The sequence below is a fragment of the Elephas maximus genome, chromosome 8 (genome assembly GCF_024166365.1).
Source record: "Elephas maximus indicus isolate mEleMax1 chromosome 8, mEleMax1 primary haplotype, whole genome shotgun sequence".
Taxonomy (NCBI): domain Eukaryota; kingdom Metazoa; phylum Chordata; class Mammalia; order Proboscidea; family Elephantidae; genus Elephas; species Elephas maximus.
In genome coordinates this window covers 17,748,418-17,766,099 of record NC_064826.1, presented here as the reverse complement: position 1 = coordinate 17,766,099, position 17,682 = coordinate 17,748,418, and the positions used below count along the sequence as shown (strand labels likewise).

General features: G+C 51.7%; 1 protein-coding gene across 3 annotated transcripts in view; it reads right to left on the bottom strand.

The window, feature by feature from the left end:
* The window catches only part of PLXNA4 (plexin A4), a 517,066-nt gene that overhangs the window by 33,661 nt on the left and 465,723 nt on the right, over positions 1 to 17,682 (bottom strand). For all 3 annotated transcript variants that reach the window (XM_049894276.1, XM_049894277.1, XM_049894278.1), the window contains exons 22-25: positions 15,671 to 15,939; positions 9,421 to 9,487; positions 8,567 to 8,713; positions 3,675 to 3,834 (exon numbers count right to left, since the gene is read on the bottom strand). In XM_049894276.1, coding sequence (XP_049750233.1) covers positions 3,675 to 3,834; positions 8,567 to 8,713; positions 9,421 to 9,487; positions 15,671 to 15,939 — 643 coding nt within the window. The remainder of the gene's footprint in view (positions 1 to 3,674; positions 3,835 to 8,566; positions 8,714 to 9,420; positions 9,488 to 15,670; positions 15,940 to 17,682) is intronic.

Sequence of the window (17,682 nt, the reverse complement as noted above, 5' to 3'; positions counted from 1 at the left end):
GACTAGAACCTCCAACTTTTCGGTGAGCAGCCGAGTACGTTAGCTGTTTGCGCCACCCTTGGTTAGTTAGTGCCTAGAAAAGCCTGGTGACTGGGTGGGAGGGAGAGGTTCAGTTGAAGGAGCAATGGACAGGAGAGTTGGGACGGAGGAGCTGGCCAGGCCACTGGGGCTGACGGGAGGTGGCTGTGGGGCAAGGGCCTGGGCTAACTGCACACAAGTTCAGGGCTGGCTTATGGCATCTGCTTCCTTCTGAGCTGGCCTGGGACAGGTGTCCTTGTGCTGCTAGGGGTGGGCACCAGGAGGAGGCGAGGCAGTCTGTGCCCAGTGCCCTCCGCTGGGGAGAGTGGCTGAGCGGGTGCATCCTCTGTGTATTTGCGTGCCACACGCAGCCCTTCAGCACAGATTAATTTTTGATAACAATCACACCTTATGTTTAGAAACTGCTCTCAGGCTTCCAATGTCCCAGCACCTATAAGATGGGAAAGCCCGTCTTGCCTCTTCTCTCCCATGGGGCCACAAGGCTGAGTTGAATCGTGTAGGAGAATGTTTGGTCTCTGAGGAGGCCCTGTTTTCCTGTGATGCTGGCTGGTGGGGGAGAGGAAGCCCAGGTTTTGGGGTGGCTTCGCCCCTGGGTTTAGTAGGGAAACAGGACAGTGCTCAGAGAAGCCCTACGGAGGTTGAGGGGGGCTTTCCAAGGAACTCAGCATGACCCCCTCTCCCAGCAGATGATGGGGCCTGAGGCCTGATCTGCTAGCTTTAGCTGCCTCTCCCCTCTATCTATTCCTGCTTGGAGGCCTGACTCCTCAGGGGTGACTGCACACCCCCCTCCCCGCCCCCCAGCAGCCACGTGAAGGGGGACGCGGCCCTTTTCTCTCGTGAAAGGTAAGCAATGGTGCTGAGGGCTGTGTCATGGGGACCAGCCCTCGCAGGAGGCAAGTGGCCCCCCACCCCGGTCTGGCCACCACCGCCTGGGACAGCGCCACCTCGGAAGGCGCTGGTGCCCAGCAGCCCCCAGCTCCCAAGACTCAGGGCTGTTGGCTAAGGCAGCATCTTAGGCTGCAGCTTCAGCTGTGGACGGGGACGACTCCAGCTGGCGCTGTTTTGTGCCTTCTCTACTCCTTAATGCTTTGCTTTGCTTTGCTGTGCTCGCACCCCCAGGCTTTTTAAGGGAGCAGTTTTCTAAGGCTAACAAGCAGCTGCTTCCCCTCCCGTCCTCAGCAGGTGTGGTTTGCAGGTGGAAAGGGCTGGGTCCGAGCAGCATCCACCACCAGGAACCGGTTCCCCTCCAGAACCACGCGGAGCAGAGGGATGGCCCTGATTCTGCTGCAGAGGCGCCCCCTTAGGTCATGGTCTTGATGACTTTGAAGCACTTTGGCCCCACCCTTCTCGAGACCCATCAGGCGTTGAAGCCACCTAAGGGTTTACCTGTTCTTGACCACCCATCTGCCCTTCACTGGTCAGGATCCAGAAGGTCTCCCAGGGCAAAAAGGAGATCATGGAGCCACCTGCTCTCACTTGTGGGAAGTCAGCCTGTTCCCAGGCACCAGGGAACATGTGCCCTCCTGCACCCACACACCTGAGCCCCCTCTGTGTTCTAGCATGACCTTTCCAAACACACTTTCAAGTATGAAGATGCATGTTCTCAGCTCTTTCGCTCTGCCGGGTTATCATTCCACCCATCCTGCAGACAGGCCCATCCTGCAGACAGGCACACTGAGAAGCCAAGTACGGGCCCTGCCAGAGGGTCTGCAGACAAAGCAAACAAAAGGAACGTTGGGTGTTCCCTGGTGACCCTACGAAACTCAGCTCTCCCAGAAAAACCCATGATGGCGCACCCCATTCTATCATTTTGGGGTGGGGACCACAGGGCTCTTCCTTCCCAGTAACTGTTCTCTCTCCCTCTGGGTGGTACGAATAGTTGCTGTGCTCACTGCTAATTGAAAAGTTGGAGGTTTGAGTCCACCAAGAGGCACCTTGGAAGAAAGACCTGAGGATCTACTTCCAAAAAGTCAGCCACTGCAAAACCCATGGAGCACAGCTCTACTCTCACACGTGGGGTTGCCATGCATCGGAATCGACTCCATGGTTCCTGGTTTGGTTTTTTTGGTTTGGGTCCGTGGCAGGCGCCCCCCTCCACACTAGTGTGGGGGATGTGCACGGCAGCAGACACCAGTGTCCACTTTGACTCAGGATCAAAGCACTGGGCACCCCTGGGGCACACTCACTTCCCACCTACCCCCACTCACACATTCATCCTGCTTGTCCTGGAAACCACACATCCTGAAACACGTGAGGAGTGAGAGGGAACACGTGTCAGCCCGATCTCCTCCAGCCTCAGTGCTCCGGACTCAGAGCCAGGCTCTTGGAGCCGAAAGCCAGGCGCGGACAGGCAGGGCAGGTGGAGCAGCAGAATGTAAGTGAGCAGAACTTCCTGACTCTAAGAGTCTTTAGGCATCAGTCTGGGGGAGGTAAGCGGCAGGAAGGGACGAACATTCCCTCTGCATTTCAGAACAGCACAGTTGTCCAGCTGCCTTACATGACTTAGCCACAGCCCTGACCCACGCAGCCAGCTCAGGGGCCGGATGGGTAGGTCACGGCTCTGGAGGGGCCTCCCAACCCCATGTTGCCGTGCCTCTCCAGACACAAGCACACACACGAACGCCTTTCTCTCCATGCCCTGCATCTACAGACAGACCCACCAGCCTTCCCCTTGTCATGGATAACTGCAGCCACCAACGTCCACCGCGCGTGTCCTGGGCCAGGCACTGCAGTAAGAGACTTCCACCTGGATGATCTCATCTAATTCGTACTGTGAGGCAGGTACTATTATCATCTCCACTTTGAAGACAAGGAAATGGAGGCACAGAAAGGTTAAGTAACTGGGCCAAGGTCACCCAGCTAGGACTTGGCGGCACCAGCAACTCAAACCCAGGTGTGTTTGACGCTGACCCATGAAGCCGAACTGCCCCTCCTCCACCCCAGCCTCCTCAGAGCCTGGGGTGCCCTTCTAGGGCTTCCCAGGATGCCGTCCTATGAAACATGACGGGGTCTCAGTACGGTTTGGCCCTAAGTGGCCTTGTTTATATAGGCTATGCAATCTATTCGTGGAGCATTCAAATCTAATGTCACCCTGCTCCCCAGCAGGCTGTCACGGCTCATTTCTCTGTTCATTCCCTCCATCCCCTATCACTGACCCAGATCCCTATGCCTCAGGTATTCAGCAAAAATTACAGACACAGAACAGAAGGGAGGGGAATAGCCTGCGAGACAAAAGGTAGTGGAAGATCTTGGACCACACAGGCTCAGACTAGCAGACTTGTCTCTAACGTCCCTTCACTCCAGAAGTGACTCCACCCCCACCACTCAGGCCACTCAAAAGACCCCAGAGGCCTAACCTGCCAAGCAGGGCCAGGCCTGCGGGCCCCCTCTGCCCACCCCACCCTCACCAGCTCTGACCAAGCCCACCTACGCATGAAGGCAAACCCCATGGTTTCCAGGGGGACCGTGAGTGGCCCCCAAGCCCATTCCTCTGCTTTCCAGGATACCCCTTTCTCCCTCTGCTCACTGCACCCCAGCTTGGCCTTGTTCCTGACAGGGGAGGCAGGAGGTGTGCAGGGGCCCTCCACTGTCAGGGCCAGCCACAGGGTAGCCCCCCAGGCAGACGGCCGACATACCCAGGTCCATGTCTGCAGCCTTGGGCCGGTGGGAGCAGGGTACGTTCTTGAAGATGGCATCCAGAATCTTCTCCTTGACCTGGGTGATGGTGTCGCAGTTGAGGATCTTCACAGGGACTTCGGGGCTGTTGGCATTGTCTGGGTTGACGCAGCTCAGGACCTGAGGTGGGGACAGGAGGCGGGTGGGAGGGCAGCAGGAAGAGCTCTGGGGTTCTGCCATCCTGAATGGCTCCTTCTTCCAGAATGGTCTCAGAGGGGCAGGATGATCTGGCCCCTCCGTGTTTCCACCAAACCCACTGTCCTGACCAGCAGGAGGTGCCCTAAGGCTTTGGTGTCACTGCAGAGGAGGGGGGATGCTGCACACGTGACTCCTGGTCAGAACAAACATCACTGAAGTCCTGACAGTTCAAAGGGAGTCATGCTGGAGCAAGAGGAGCTCCAAGGGGTCTGCCCGAATGCGCACAGCCCCCTGGTCCCCGCGCAGTGTGCCAGCTCAGCACACAGGCCCTTGCCCGCCTCTGTGTATCCATCCGTTTGTCTTGCCACTCCCTCTCAAACAGACACACTCAGAGCTCACGAGAATCTGGCCCCTTTCTCAAAGGATTTCATAAGCTTCAATTTTTATGAGGGTTTCAAGTTGACCAGAGGTTAGAGAATCTCTACGAAACTTAACATGTTCTTTAAAAATAAACACGTGCCTTTTGCAAAGGCCAGGTTCCAGCCACCTGAGATCCATTCCTGGCTCTGAACACTGACGCTGTGTATAGGGGTGGAGGGCACCACCTGGTTCAAGCCTCGGTTTCCCTTTTTGGAACTAGCCAGAAAATTTAAAGCCCCACACAATATGTTTTTACTTTAAAAAGCTCTGAGCCCTTTCCAGGAGCCCCTGGGTGGTGCAAATGGCCAAGGTGCTCAGCTGCTAACTGAAAGGTTGGAAGTTTGAGTCCACCTAGAGGTACGCTGGAAGAAAGGCCTGGTGATCTACTTCCAAAAAAATCAGCCACCAAAAACCCTGTGGAGCACAGTTCTACTTTCACACACGTGGGGTTGCCTTGAGTTGGAATCGATTTGTCAATAACTGGTACTGGTAGGAGCCCTTTCCAAGAGTTTCCTTCTCTTGCTGTTCTCAGAGTGGGCTCTTTCTATGTTGACAAGGGTGTGCGGGACCCTGGTTATCGCCAGGAATGGGTTGGGTGCTGGGGGGTGCAGGAACGAGCTAGGGCAGAGGCCTGGGCAGTCATAGGTAAGCATGCTATTCTCGGCTCCCACCCTCCCTCTGGTCCTGTTGCTAGGGTCTCTACACCTCTCCTTCTCTGAACTCTCTGCCCCATAACCACTCCCAGTTGCCATGTCTGGTTTGCAGAGCCGGACAACAGCCTCCCTCTCAGCTTCCCCGCCTCCTGCTCCACGTGGTGGCAATTAGAACCTCGGCCCTGGATGCCTGTTTTTCATTAGCAACCAGACTGCTGTGAGCTCAACCCGGGACATGCGTGTTCCATTAAGAAGAAAAAAATTCTATTAAATCTATAACACCAGACTCTCACCCTCAAAATGTCCTAGACTGGAAACGATGGCAGGAGAGCTCTAGACCACGCTTTCTTCCTGAGTGCCCACTCCCAGCCCCTCCCTTCCTTCTACCAGCCTTCTAGAAGCCCTGCCCTGCCCTCCTCAGTGGCCAAGGGCAGCCTGGCCCTCAGCTGCTCTGGCCGCCCTCTGGGCAGTGGTGGAGCGGCTCAGCCTTTCCCGGCCAGCAACATGGATTTTTCTGGGCTTCCTCCTCTGAGAGATCATGAGGCAGATTCTGAGTCAACCATAAGATTCTGACCTCAGTATGATCTCTGGCCATTTCTACTGCCCCTGGGCTCAAGTGGCGTCAGGAGGACACTTCATGGGCACTTCAGGGCAGGGGTCTACCTACCAGAAAGAAAGCAGTAGCCCCACAGAAGAACAGGTCTCCCTGGCCACTGGCCAAGCCCCAGCTCCACCCAAAATTCTCTCTCCCATCACACCCCTTGCGCTAATTTCTGAGCAAACTGCCTGGTGCTTTCTCTACAAGGGCCTGCAAAGCCTCTAGCACCTTAATGAGCCTAAGAACCACTTGGGGGTCTTGGTGGCGCCTGAGATTCAACACTCAAGCAGCCTCCCAGGGCATTGGTGTCAACAGGGGAGTGCAGGGTGCAGATCACACCGGGTGACATTGTCAGAGGGGGCGACATCAAAATGACCGTCTATAAAAATCTCTCTCTAGTTACTTCTAACAAGAAAAACATTTTTCAGAAGCCCAGCTTACATGTATCAATATACCTACAAGGCTAAAACTCTGTGCTGTTTTACATTTTGAACCTCCTGTTGCACTCAGGTCAGAGCTGTCATTATTACCGAATTACGGTGACGCCTGGAATCACGTGGTTTCATCTACAAGCACCGCTGTTGTTTTCGTTGCTGCCGGAGTTTTTATAGTCACTGGTTTTGTCAAATTTTCTGATGTTTCAGCTCCAATATTGTGGTAACTAGTATTCGTGAACCTACATCACTAACTTTTTCGAGAATGAAGCAATAACTAAAGGAAAATGTTTACGAATAACATCAGTACAAGAAACATTACTTCGGCTTCTGTATGGTCTTTCCCAGGGAGGAGGGCCATGGGGAGGTGACACCTTGAGTTACCACACTGGGTGACACCAATCCTAGTGGCACCACTGTCCCAGGGCTGCTGCTGCTGGCCTTCACGGCCCTCCCAGCAGCAGGGGCCTGGGCCACGCCGCCCTGAGATACAATTAATCACTTGACAGTTAAGAGGTGTCCAAACCATAATGTGAAGTGCTCAGTTCCCCCCGAGCCCCTCAGAGCTGCCTCATTCTCCCTGGTCACCCTCCTGCCCAGGACTAGGCTACCATCAGCTGGTCCTCGCTCTTGGCTCCTCCAGCCACCACCCAATTCTATGACCCTTTATTTGAACCCTTTCTTCCTTCCTCACCCTGCAGCTGTTTTCTTCTCCAGGCAAAACCATTCCAATTTCTCCCTGCCATCTCATCGCCCTTCTCCCCAAGTCTCTCCACCTTGGCGGATGTTTTTTACCCCACTCCAATCCCTTCACATCCTCTTTAAGCTGGGGACCCTGGAAACAGGCTTGGGTGCTAACAATAGTTTGGCCTCTGGAATAAAGGATGCTGCCCTTTGGGGACAGAGCATTACTGCGATGCATTGTGTTGGATTCAATATTGGGAAGCTGCTGATCAGAGCAGGAAAGAAAGGGAGCGGAGGGGGACACAAGGCAGGAGACATTTAAACGGTAGTCCTGTCTCATCCTCTGTCTCATTGCTACAGCTGCTAACCAAAGGGTTGGCAGTTCAAATCCGCCAGGCGCTCCTTGGAAACTCTATGGGGCAGTTCTACTCTGGCCTATAGGGTCGCTATGAGTTGGAATCGACTCGATGGCATTGGGTTGTTGGGGTTTCTGTCTCATTAAGAAGTCTATTCAGTGCTCTATTTTTGGTAGGGTTTCTCCCCCCTCCACCCCTTTCCCGTTTTAGTCGGGGCCTCTACCTCTTCCTCTGGAGCAGATGGGGACTGCCAGGAAGCAGTGGCCTTGTTCACAGTCTGCTCCCCTGAGTCCTCACCAATGGGTCAAGCCCAGCAAATCTGCTAAGACACACACCCATCGGGATTCCCGGGGTCTGAAGATGGGAGTGGGGCAGGTGGCAGCATGGCTCTGGTCAGTGTGGTGGGAACTCTCTCCCCAGCTGGCTGCAGAGTCTGGGACTCAGCCCGCTCAGCATGAGGGTGGGGGGCTTGCCAGAGAGCCACCCCCTGTCCCATCTGCTGTCTCCTCTCCTGAGACTTGCATTCTAGGTTCCTTCCACCTGTTCTCTGTGCTCATCCTTCCTTTCCCATTGTTGTCTCTCTTGCTTCCATTCTTGGGGACCACCTGCACATCACCCCCAACATTCATCTTCTATTGGGTTTTCTCATTCTTTCCTTCCATTTTCTCTCCCCTTTCCTGGTGGGTGATGCCAACTCTCACCAACGAAGGCTGGGTGTGAGCTCCCTGGGCAGCGGAGTGGGGGGACTGGGTGAGCAGCACTGCTGAGCATTTACACCACGACCACCAGGAGCATCTCATCTAATTCCATCCTTTCAGCAACTTGTGCGGCAGGTGCTATTATTATTCCCATTCTGGAAAGTTCTATTATGATCCCCATCTTTCAGATAAAGAAACCCAAACTCGGAGGCATTAAGAACTTGTCCCAAATCACCCAGCTGGTCAGTGGCAGAAGTCGGGCTCGAATCCTGATCTGAGCCAACCCTGTGCTCTCAAACACTAGGCTACTCCACCTGCTATGGGAGCCCTGTTCCATGGACATACACCTTCATCCACCCAGCCCTCCTGGCCTCACATTTTTCAGCTCAGGTCATGGGAGATTGGGCACACTGGAACTGAGACCAGTGGGCAAATGTGGGCGTCCGAGCCCTGGGAAGTGTATCATTTCTGTCCTCCATGCTCCACACCCCCTACCTGCGTGGAGCAGTAAGTGCCGGATCTCCACAACGGGAGGACTGATGCGCAGGAACTTCCTGGGGTCAGTGGCCACCTGATGGCAGGGGCGTGACTCCACCATTCAAGGCCACTGCCCTGGGACCACACTAGTCTTTTGTGGAAGTGTTTCTCAGATGTGTCTGAGCCATGGGTTCCCAAATCCAGATGCCCTGGTGTGGTGGCACAGAAGATATCTGAAGTGACCAGCATAGGCAGACACCTGGTTGGGCCCAGGTAGGTGACGCAGCTGGAGAGCTGGCTTTTCAGCCTTTCCACAGCTCTCTCAGTGGGGAAGGGGCTGCCCAGGACCACAGCCCGCCTCCTGGAGCCACAGGGGGGCGGTGAGGTGACCTACCAGGGTCTTGTAGTCGATCTGCTGGCGAATCAGCTTGTCCTCGCTCAGGGAATAGCGGGCCTCGCCCGTGATGGCATCGATGGGACCTTTCTCCATCTGCTGCTTGATGGCACAGAATAGGGAGAAGAGCGGCTCCCCAGCACATTCCTGGATGAAGAGAACGAGCAGCCTAGGCCACCTCCTGGAGTCCCTGCTTCTCCCAGGACTGCTGCCAACTCCTTCTCTCCTCCTGCCTGCTCCTGCGCCCACATGCTTTTCTCTCAGTTCATCTCTCAGTTCATGCCCTGTTCTCCAACTCTCTCCCTTCCGGTTCCATCTCCCCTGGTCTTTCCTCCCACCTTCCTAGAGCTCTCTCTCCTTTCCTGCCTGCTTCCTATCCCCTCTTTCCTCCTTCACCCCACTCCCAGCCTTCTCCGGAGCTCCATTCTGAGGCCCAGGGCAGCCCTCTGTGATGTAAACTCCCAAGGAAACAAGTGAATAATTGGGAACAGGCCATTTTCCCACCCCCAGTCACAGGGCTGCTGCTATATCTGCCTGGGACCTCAACTTGCATTTAGGTTGAAAGGAGGATTTAGGGCCCTCAAAGGGGGATCCTCTGCCCTTCACCAGGAAGGGAAACCAGCCTTGGGGACTGTGTCTCTCAAGCTAGGACTTGGGGGCTCTGCCTTCTGAAATGGCCAGGAGGCTGTTTCTCTTAGTGAGGAGGGGGTTCTGTTTCTTGTGGCATTGCAAGAGGCAGCCCTTGAGAGTGTGGACTGTGGGCATGAGGGAAATGGGGCAGGCTGGGGAGAAGAAGGTCAGAGCCCGTGGGGGTACTGAGGCAGGGCCAGCAACACTCTCACATCCAACCCTACCTTGAGGAACTTGTAGAGCAGGAAAGTGAACCAATTGGTCAACATCTTTTCAGCCACTGACTCCGTCCTGTCACCGGTCACCAAGGGAACGAGCAGAGCAAGACAAAGAAAAAGGCAAGTGGTCAGAGGCCCTGGCTAGGGAGGGCAGGGGAAGAGGCCTGCATCGATCTTGCTATGTATGGCTTTTAGGCCAAATCTTGAGATCCTAAAGAATACACAAGTCTCGTGGATTCCTAGACACCCTCTAATGTCAGGGCAAGCTCTCCCCACAAAGCTGGACGACAACATTCTGAGTGTCAAGCTCACAGGTGGCCTTTTGGGGAAGGCCTGAGAGCAGTTCTGTCCAGCAGAGCATTCTCTGGTGAGGGAAACATTCTACGTTCTACATCTGCACTGCCCAGTACAGGGGCCCCAGGCCCCATGTGGCTACCAAACACTGGGAATGTGTTCGTGGGATGGAGAGCTGCATTTTACAATTTATTTGCTTTGAACTAATTTCAATTTAAAGAGTCACATGTGGCTAGTAGCTACCATATAGGCTAGAACAGCCTTAGAAAACTTTATGGGGTCCCTGGGTGGTGTAAACAGTTAATGTGTCCAGCTATTAACCAAAAGACTGGAAGTCCAGTCCACCCAGAGGTGCCTCAGAAGAAAGGCCCGGGGATCTACTTCCAAAAAAATCAGCCATTGAAAATCCTGTGGAGCGCAGTTCTACTCTGACACACACAGAGTCGCTATGAGTTGGAACTAACTCGATAGCAGTTGGTAAGAGAACTTCATACGGTAAATGTATTCTTTAGGGGGCAGAAGAAAAAAACAAACTGTGGAAGCACTAATTTGGCGCAGGATAGAAGGGAAGGTGCTAAGAGAAGGGGACTGGGATAAAGAGGCCAGGCTAAGTCCCTCCTGTCGTTGTTAGGTGTGTCAGGTTCTGACTCACAGACCCTACGTACAACCGAAGGAAACAGTGCCCAGTCCTACAGCATCCTTACAACCTTTGTTATGTCTGAGCCCAATGTTGCAGCCATCTTATCAATCCATCCATCAAGGGTCTTCCTCTTTTTCACCGACTCTACATTACCAAGCACGATGTTCTTCTCCAGGGACTGGCTTCTCCGGATAACACGGCCAAAGTATGTGAGACGAAGTCTCGCTGTCCTCACTTCCAAGGAGGACTCTGGCTGTATTTCTTCCAAGACAAACTTGTTTGTTCTCCTGGCGGTCCGTGCTATATTCACTATTCTTCGCCAAAGAAGGCAAAGGCGTCAATTCTTCTGTCTTCCTTATTCATTATCCAGCCTTCACATGCATATGAAGTGATTGAAAATATCATGGCTTGGGTCAGGCGAACGTAGTTTTCAAAGTGCAATCTTTGCTGTTCAACACTTTCAAGAGGTCTTTTGCAGCAGATTTGCCCACTGCAATGTGTCATTTAATTTCTTCATTGCTACTTCCATGGGCGTGGATTGTGGATCCAAGTAAAATGTAATCCTTAACAGCTTCAATATTTTCTTCATTATCATAATGTGGCTTATTGGTCCAGTTGAAGGATTTTTGTTTTCTTTATGCTGAGGTACAATCCATAAACTGAAGGCTGTAGTCTTAGATCTTCATCGGTAAGTGCTTCAAACCTTCTTCACTTCCAGCAAGCAAGGTTGTGTCATCTGCATATTGCAGGTTGCTAGTCTCCACCAATCCTAATGCCACATTCTTCATATAGTTCAGTTTCTCAGATTATTTGCTCAGCATACAGACTGAAATAGTATGGTCAAAGGATATAATCCTGACACACACCTTTCCTGATTTTAAACCATGCAGTATCCCCTTGTTCTGTTTGAACGACGGCTGCCTCTTGGTCTATGTATAGGCTCCACATAAACACAATTAAGAGTTCTGGAATTCTCATTCCATAATTTGTTACGATCCACACAGTTGAATGTCTTCGCATAGTCAATAAAACACAGGTAAACATCTTTCTGGTATTCTCTGCTCTCAGCCAACATTCATCTGACTTCAGCAGTGATATCTCCGGTTCTGCTTCTTCTGATTCCGGCTTGAATTTCTGGCAACTCCCTGTCGATGCATTGCTGCAACCGTTTTATATTTATCTTCAGCAAAATTTTACTATTGTGTAATATTAATGACATTGTTTAATAATTTTTGCATTCTGTTGGATCACCTTTCTTTGGAATGGGCACAAATATGGATCTGTTCCCGCTGGCTGGCCAGGTAGCTGTCTTCCAAATTTCTTGGCATAGCCGAGTGAGTACCTCCAGCACTGCATCTGTTTGTTGAAACATCTCAGTTGGTATTCTATCAATTCCTAGAGCCTTGTTTTTTGACAATGCCTTCAGAGCAGCTTGGACCTCTTGCTTCAATACCATTGGTTCCTGATCATATGCTATCTCCTGAAATGGTGGAATGTCAACCAATTCTTTGTAGTACAGTGACTCTGTGTATTCCTTCCATCTTCTTTTGATGCTTCCTGCATCATTCAATATTTTGCCCATAAAACTCATTGCTGTAGAGTCGATTTGAACACATAGCGACCCTATAGGACAGACTAGAACTGCCCCATAGGGTTTCCAAGGTGGATTCAAATTGCTGACCTTTTGGTTAGCAGCCGAACACTTAACCACTGTGCTACCAGGGCTCCAAAGAATCCTTCAAAATTGCAACTCGAGGCTTAATTTTTTTCTTCAGTTCTTTTGGCTTGAGAAATGCTCAGCGTGTTCTTCCCTGTTGGTTTTCTAACTCCAGGTCTCTCCATATTTCACTATAATGCTTTATCTGGGGAACTGCCCTTTGAAATCTTTCGTCCAGCTCTTTTACTTCATCACTTCTTCCATTCGATTTAGCTACTCTACGTTTAAGAGCAACTCTCAGAGTCTCTTCCGACATCCATTTTGGCCTTTTCTCTTTCCTGTCTTTGTAATGACCTCTTGATTTTTCATGTATGATGTCCTTGATGTCATCCCACAACTCATCTGGTCTTTGGTCACTAGTGTTCAGTGCATCAAATCTATTCCTAAGATGGTCTTGAAATTCAGGTGGGATATACTCAAGGTTTTATTTTGGTTCTCGTGGACTTCTTTTAATTTTCTTCAGCTTCAACTTAAACTTGCACATGAGCAATTGATGGTCTGTTCTGCAGGTGATCCCTAGTCTTGTTTTGTCTGATGATATTGAGCATTTCTAACAGCTCTTTCCATATATGTAGTTGATTTGATTCCTGTGTTTCCCATCCAGTGAGGTCCACGTGTATAGTTGCCATTTATGTTGTTGAAAAAAGGTATTTGCAATGAATAAATGTTGGTCTTTCAAAATCCTATCATGTGATATCTGGCATCATTTCTATCACCAAGGCCATATTTTCCAACTACTGATCCGTCTTCTTTTTTCCAAGTTTCGAATTCCAATCACCAGTAATTATCAATGCATCTTGATTGCATGTTTGATCAATTTCAGATTGCAGAAGTTGGTAAAAACCTTTAATTTCCTTATCTTTGGCATTAGCAGTTGGTTTGTAAATATGAATAACAGTCATATTAACTGGTCTTCCTTGTAGGAATATGGATATTACCTTATCACTGACGGCCCTGTACTTCAGGATAGATTTTGAAATGTTCTTTTTGATGATTAATGCAACACCACGCCTTTTCAATTTGTCATTCCCAGCGCAGCAGGCCATATGATTGTCTGATTCAAAATAGTAAATACCAATCCACTTCAGCTCACTAATGCCTAAGATATTGATCTTTATGCATTCTATTTCATATTTGATGAATTCCAATTTTCCTAGACTCATACTTTGTACATTCCACGTTCCTCTTATTAATGGATATTTGCAGCTGTTTCCTTTCATTTTGAGTCATGCCATATCAGCAAATGAAGGTCCCAAAGACTTGACTCCAACCATGTCATTAAGGTCGACTCTACTTGGAGGAGGCAGCTCTTCCTCAGTCACATTTTGAGTGCCTTCCAACCTGGGGGGCTCATCTTCCAGCACTATATCAGACAGTGTTCCACTGTTATTTGTAAGGTTTTCATTGGCCCATTTTTTCAGAAGTAGACTGCCAGGTACTTCTTCCTAGTCTGTTTTAGTCTGGAAGCTCCACTAAAACCTGTCCACCATGAGTGATCCTGCTAGTATTTGTAACATCGGTGACATAACTTCCAGCATCATAGTAACATGCAAGCCCCCACAGTACGACAAACTGACAGATGCGTGGTGGCTGAGCCCCATAGCCTGAGCTAAAGACTTCTAGGGCCACCAGAAACCCTAAGCCGTATACCTAGCCCATCCCAAGAGATGACAAAATTGTTCTATTTCAAAGGCTTTCATTTACAATGTTGCTAAGGTGTTTCATTTACAATGACAGCAAGTTCCTTCCGGAATCTAACATGAATCTTTCATGCCACAACCCAAGCCCATTTATTCTTTTCCTTTGGAAGTGAGAACCCTGCAGCAGGTTTATCTGCCAAGGACACTGTGGGTTTCATCCATTCAGAGAAAACAAACCACACTCTACCTTGCACTAAATGTGCAGCCAGCTCCAGAGACCGACCTCCCCATCCAGATATGTTTGGATAGAGTTCAAAGTTGCAGCTGCCAGAAAATCCTAACAACTAAAGCCCAAAGGCAGTTGGGCAGCTGCCAGCCCACCATGATGCTAGGGAAAGAAAAGAAGGAAGAATCTTGAATGGAGGGGGAGCTGGGGGCAAGAAGAGGAAAAGGAGATGGAGGGAGCAGGAGAAAGTGGGCATCTGGGAGGGAGGGACTTGAAAACAAGAGGAGGAGGCGCTCAGACACGGCGCGAGACCACGCCGGGAAATTCTCGGCGGGAGCTCTGCCAGGCGGTGGCAACCCTAGAATTATGCCAGTGGGTGGCTGCTTGGTGAAAGTAAAACAAAAATCTAAATGATCTACCTTGCTGTTTCCAAAGCTGTATGATTGCTCCTATCTGTAGCAACCTTTTGTAGCTGTGCAGGCGAAACCCCACAGCACCAAGAAAAGGCCTGCAGCACACGCTTCTGAAAACCACAACCACCCCTTGGACCAAGTGGGAACCACCAGGGCCCTGCCTCCAACCAAGGCCCCAAGGACGGAGAGAGGGAGCAGGCAGACAGAAGCAGACACAGGTTCAGGTAGAGGACTGGATATAATGATTTGACTTGGAGTCTCTCACCTGCAGATAAGTGAAAGCTAAAGACACGGGATAGAAACAGCCTTCATGTGCATGGCAAGTTCAATGGGAGCCTGGGTAGAGTCAGAGTCTCGATTTGTTCTGAGGCCGAAGCCACAGGATACGGTTATGCTTCCACGTGTGACCTTTGAGGTATCGATGGTGTTGAGTGTGAGGTACTCAACAGCCCGACACTGGTCTACCCAATATAGAGCTGACAGTTTTTAGTAGGTGCCAGGAAATACTTGCTGGGTGGCATCAGGCAAGCGGAAGTTCACAGGCTTTAATTCAAACATAGGCTAAACCAGTGCTGCTCAACTTTTAACGTGCATTCAGATCACCTAGGTTTCTCATGAAAATGCAGATTCTGATTCAGGGGCCTGGGGTGGGGCCTGAGACTCCGCATTACTAACCAGCTCCCAGGGGATGCTGTCCACAGACAACACCTCCAGTTGCAAGGAGCAAAGCTTCTGATCCTGAGATGGTGGGGTGGGTTCTATCTCCTAATTCAAGTTCTGGTCTAGGTAAGACCAGGACTGGTCTACGTGACCTGTGAAGACTCCACTAGAGAACAATTCCAGCAGAAAGGGCCAAAATCAAGGGAGTGTCAGGGCAGAGGGGGAAGAATGAAAAGCAGATAACAGGGTAGATGAAAACACTAGAGTGAGCAGATGGGTCCTGGCAAGTTCTAGGTGCCAAAGTAATGGATGAGGTCTTTCTTACAAACCAACATAACCAGGTGCCACTGAGTCAACACCGACTCATGGCAACCCCACATGTGTCAGAGTAGAACTGGGTTCCATAGGGTGTCAATGTCTGGTTTTTCTGAAGAAGATAGCCAGGCCTTTGTTCTGAGGTGCCTCTGAGTGGACTCAAACCACCAACCTTGCAGTTAACAGCCAAGTCAGGAACTCCAGTTCTTCTTAAAAGATATCTAATACAGCCCCACCTCTGACAACTCAGTGCTTTAACCAGTCTCCCTGGTAGGCATACAGAACTGGCAGAGTAGCCGGGCGATGGTAGGGGTGCCCCAACACCCCCTGCTGAGCCCTGGGCACGCCCACCTCCTGAGTAGCAGCTTAGGGTGGTTCTTGCTCTCCAGGTTCTTGTCGATGAGGTCGGCCAGCAGCTGCTTGAGCACATCGGTGGCGTACTCCAGCTTGCTCTGCAGCACGGTCATGATGAGCGAGGCCACGTTGCCACGGTCGCGCATGGAGAAACTGCGCTGGGACTCGAGCGTGCGGATGAAGGAGAGCAGGAACACCTTGTTGTTGATAAGCTGCGCAAAGAGCTTCAGGCCCTTCTCCACGCGCTCCTGCCGGTAGCCTGGGGCCTGCAGGGGAGACAGAGACGATCCTGACTGCCATCTGCAGAGAGGAGCGCGGCAGCACTGGGGCCCTCCCGACGGACTGAGCTCTGCCCACATTGGTGATCCTCCCAGCCCACATGCCACCCCTCATTCAAGCCACAGCCCACCTGGCTAATGCCACCAAGCCCGGCACAGTGCTAAACACCTCATCCCTAGTTTTGGCACAGAGAGAAGCTCACACAGTTAGTGAACGCTGATACTGGGGATTGAACCCAGCTCTGGCAGATCCAGGCCTGAGCTCTTCCCTGAGGGTCAGGCAGAGTCAAAGAGGGGCCCTGAGTGGGCAGACCACCCTCGCAGCCCCCCAGGGAACTCTGGGAAGCCGGAGCTGCCTGAGTAAACACCCCGCTGGCCCAAGGGATCATTAGGCCTGGTCTCCATTCAGCTGACTGAAGCTGGCCCTTCCCCAGCTCGTGGGTCCTGCTGGCAACCAGCACCCTCAGCATCAGGACTCTCAGGTCCCACATGGGCTGTGACACCGCCATGCTGTGCCACCTTGGGCAAGTCCCTTCACTTCTCGGGGAGGGGGAGCAAAGTTTATTCCCTTGAAAAAAGGGGAAGAGGAAGGCTGACCATCTCTAAAGAGTTCCCTAACTCTAACATCTGACATTCGTAAGGACCCTTTGTAAGGCCCTGCTCAATCCAGGGGAAAGGAAGGAAACCCTGTGTATCTGGAGATACCTGCAAGCATGCAGGGCTACAGTCCACCCTGCACACCCGAGTCAGCAGTGAGCTAGGCATGGCACACATGGGGGAGCCAAGCATCGTCACTGAGACGTACAAGAATGCTCACAGCAGCACCGTTCGTATCCAATAGCCCCCCAGCTGGTAACCCCCAACATTGGCAACAGTCAGATGGGTGGATGGAGGACTTTCCTGAGCCTCCGCCATGTGCAATGCCCAGTGCTGGGCACATTGTGCTTGTTGGGTGTTGCTCAGTCAATTTTGACACTGTGTGTGACCGAACAGAACTGCCCCCCAAGAGTTTCCTAGGATCTAATCTTTACAGGAGTAGATTGCCAGACCTTTCTCCCGAGGAGCCGCTGGGTCGGTTCGAAACTCCAATCTTTAGGTTAGCAGCAGATTGCTTCCCAAGGCCTGGACCCTGGGAAGTGGACTTTTAGCAAAGCTACCTCCAGCCAAATAACGTCCCAGTTCATAGCACGGGCACATTTTACACATGATTTTAACGAAGTTTCCCAGTCACCTTGCCAGGGTAAGGTGTTACTCCCCGTAACAACCTCTCGGAGGGGTGAATTCAGTGGTCCTAGGCCATCCAGCTGGGGAGAATGGTGCTGGACTTCCAAACCCAAGTCCCTGGCTGTCCTCTCCGACCTTTGCCAGGGCTTGTCCCAGCCAGGGCTGCCTGAGAGCCAGAGCTGAGCCTTCTCTGTGGCTTCCCTAACAGGCCTCTGTAGCTCAGCTAGCAGCCGAAGGGCAAGTGGCCACATGCAGCTGGCACGCTGGCATCTGGGGAGGCGGTCTAGGAACAGGCCTGGCCAGATGGCACCCTTGGCAGGATGATGGACGCTGGACTTCCTGCTGTGGCTCTGATTTCTCTGGGTGCAAAGTGCACCCACCTTCTCGGCAGCAAGGCCTGGGCCCCAGGAAGGGGGCTTTTAGCAAAGCTACCTGCAGCCAAATAATGTCCTGGTTTGCAGCACAGGTTTGCAAATCAGACTACACCAACTAGTACATGCAGGAAAA